This window comes from Cibotium barometz, chromosome 35 (genome assembly GCF_041138505.1).
Source record: "Cibotium barometz isolate CiBa-2024 chromosome 35, ASM4113850v1, whole genome shotgun sequence".
In the NCBI taxonomy this organism is placed as follows: domain Eukaryota; kingdom Viridiplantae; phylum Streptophyta; class Polypodiopsida; order Cyatheales; family Cibotiaceae; genus Cibotium; species Cibotium barometz.
The window spans coordinates 43,886,155-43,889,391 of NC_141080.1; the positions used below are offsets into that span (position 1 = coordinate 43,886,155).

The 3,237-nt window shown below is 45.4% G+C and overlaps 1 protein-coding gene across 1 annotated transcript; it reads right to left on the bottom strand.

The window, feature by feature from the left end:
- Window positions 1-613: 613 nt before the first annotated feature.
- LOC147618483 (uncharacterized) lies at window positions 614-2,653 on the bottom strand. The gene is made up of 7 exons (XM_086775169.1): window positions 2,508-2,653; window positions 1,927-2,098; window positions 1,742-1,813; window positions 1,425-1,568; window positions 1,263-1,334; window positions 1,105-1,170; window positions 614-1,001 (listed from the first exon to the last, which is right to left on the bottom strand). Exons 1-7 carry the CDS (start codon window positions 2,647-2,649, stop codon window positions 929-931), a joined length of 741 nt encoding a protein of 246 aa, XP_086631295.1. The 5' UTR covers window positions 2,650-2,653; the 3' UTR covers window positions 614-928.
- Window positions 2,654-3,237: the final 584 nt, after the last annotated feature.

Below are 3,237 nucleotides of genomic sequence, written 5' to 3' on the forward strand. Positions count from 1 at the left end.
GGTGGATTGAGATTCAATCCCCTTATTGAGAGCAATGATCAACCATTTTTGCTTACATATGATTGGGAGCTTGAGACCTAGGAACATTTAAATAACTTACAAAGCACATCTCCCACATCAATGGCCGCCGTGAAAAGTTGAAATTTTTGGCTCACTTTTGTTTTTTTCCCGTTGTGATTCATGACTTGCTCGAGTCATGAGAGTGTGTGGCCCAACGTGTACATGATGTCGAGAGGATGGATACTATGGAAGAAACGTTCTTGAAGCATCCCACATAACACTTCGACTCCAACATTTATGATTCATTTTAGTGGACTCTATAGAGAGATTATGAGTTTCTACCACACCTTTGTGGGGAGAGAGAAGTAGATTAGAAACGTTATTGAAGCATCCCACATAACAGTTCGACTCCAACATTTATGAGTAGCTTTTGTGGGGAGAGAGAAGAAGTAGATTAGAAACGTTATTGAAGCATCCCACATAACACTTCGACTCCAACATTTATGATTCATTTTAGTGGACCCTAGAGAGAGATTTATGATTCATTGTAGTGGACTCTATAGAGAGATTATGAGTTTCTACCACACCTTTGTGAATTGTGAAGTTATATGACATCGTCACGTATCAAAATACCAATGTTGTTGGAACCCCCTTATGGTACAGGTGGGTGAGGGTGTGCATGAAATTCCTTATGCCCATAGGCTAGACTTGGGATCCTCTCTTGAGGATCATTATTGTAGTTTAAAATGAGGGATGCTAAGAATGAGTTAACATGAACACCAAAGTTGGGAGTCATTTGATATAAGCCCAAAAGGGGGGGAAAAGAAAAAGCTACATCCCATATAAGTGTAGTGATGAGCACTCCAAAATTAAGAGGAGGTCGCCAGCAAGCTAAATTGGCGACTACTTAGCGAAGCAGTACTCTAGTCTAGCGTGCTGCTGAAGGACTAGGGCATGGTATGCCGAGGGGTTTTCCACAGAGCCCTGGATTCCCTGCAAAACTGCAACAGAACACCCATATCCATCCGATGGTCATGAGCAGGCTTATCGATATTGGAAGGGAACATTGTCATAAAAAGTGAGGATGCTAGGGAGGATTCTCACCTAGCTGCGGGGAAGCGGTCGAGGCCATCCGGAATGGGGCCTGTCAATTGGTTAAGCCCGAGCTGCCTGGGAAATTAAAGCAAGCCAATGCGCATGAAGCAAGCAGGACAAGAAGTCGGAAATTACAGGACAGATCACGCGGGTGTATCCATACTTACAGGTTACGTAACTGCGAAAGGTTGGAGAGGGTATTCGGAATCCTTCCCGTGAGCTTGTTGCCGTGCAGAAAACTGGCGGCGGCCAAACACCAGACATGCTTGAAGCGTCAGTATTGTTACATTTGGGTTTTAGCACACACGAAAGGGTATTATAAGACTTACAGGGCGGTGATCGCCGAGAGGTTTCCGAGCTCTGCTGGTATGGTGCCGGAGAGCTGGTTAAATTGGAGAGAAACGCCCAGCATGCTGCTCAGACTGCCGAGCTCCATGGGAATGGGCCCTGTGAGAGAGTTTTGTGCAAAGTCCCTGTATGCATGCGGCGATGATCAGGAGGCGAGCGAGCGTGCGTTAATGCAATAGATAAAAATGAGAGTGTAACAGCTAACGGATATATATCACCCGGCCGTTTAAGCATATATTCAGCTGGCCTAATAACCAAGGACCATGCTGTAATTGTGAACAATATGCAGGAAACGTACAGATATTGCAAGCGGGTGAGCTGGGCGAGCTCTGGGACAAGAGGCCCAGAGAGCGCGTAGCCAGGGAGCATCCTGCAAAAAAAAGAAAGCCCCCCCCAGAAAGAAAAGATCACATATTTGATTGAATGAGAGAGAGAGAGAGAGAGAGAGAGAGAGAGAGAGAGAGAGTGCTTCATGATGCGTACAAGGACGTGACTCTGTAGTCCCCATCGCATTCCACGCCGCTCCAGACCCCGCACGCATTCGGCATATCGTCGAGAGTCCAGCTGTCCAGCACGTGCTGGGGATCCTGGAGGCCCTGCTTGAACTTCATCAGGCTGTTCATTTCGATTTCCTGGGCATTTGGCCAGGCAAAACCTGCAATATTTTACCATCATCCTATTATATATATATCAATGATGCTCATGATGATCAACAGGCGAGCATCAGACCGCAGTAGTCCAGGTAGTAGTAGTACAAGCGTGCACTACTAAAAAAAGATTATTAATCGCCCTAATCGCAGCAGCAGCAGCTGCAGCTGTAGTTATAATAACGCAGTACAGACAATAACAAAGATTATTAATCGCCCTAATCGCAGCAGTACAGACAATAACAAAGATTATTCATCGCCCTAATCGCAGCAGAAGATCTATCTATATATCTAGATCTTCTTCACCCTACTGTACTGGCAGATCAACAAGCTATTAGATGATATTCTAAATAACGCAGAGAGCACGACAATGAAAAGGACGTCTAGCTTCTTAGCACGTAATATATTATTACGTACTTGGAGAAGCGCCGCTGCTGAGGAGGAGGAGCAGCGACACAAGCAGCATCTGCTGCGTGCAGCTTCTTAGGTGTGCCATGATCGTGTCGTGTAGATGAGATGAGCTTATAGTGAGACGACGGCCTACAAATGGAACGCACATTGCGCCCATTAATTTATAGAGCGCTAAGATATTAGTAGTCGGCTGAGACGCCCGCGGTTCGAGTCGACGTTGCTTTGCTTCTATAATAAACAAACCGGGCTCACGGAAAGAGGGCCACCCAAGGGTATGGTCCTCTCTTTTTCTTGATTTGGCATGTTCCAACTAGGATGCCCTCATTTTCATATGTGTAGGTAGCTCCCCTATTATGCACTAGATTGGATTACATGGTGGTTGATTGATTTTGCGAGTGGGCAATACCACATGTGAAATGTATAAAATATTAAATGCACAAGGATTGCCACTCATTTAGCTTTGATTCTCTTCTAGCCAACTCGCATAATCTCAATGTTCCCACACATGTGCCCAGTGCACATAGAGTCTTATTGGAGCTCCTTGTGTCAGTCTTCCATTGGCATGCCATATGAGCTTACTTGGCAAAGGCGGTCGTCCACTAGTGAGAGTGCCCCAACATAGTGTTCTAGTTACTTTTTGCTAAGAATTTGCTCGTTTTAGTAATGTCGGGAAGCCCCCATTGTGAACCAGTGATTTTTTTATGATGCGAGCGATTGAGTGATACATGTCCAGAGC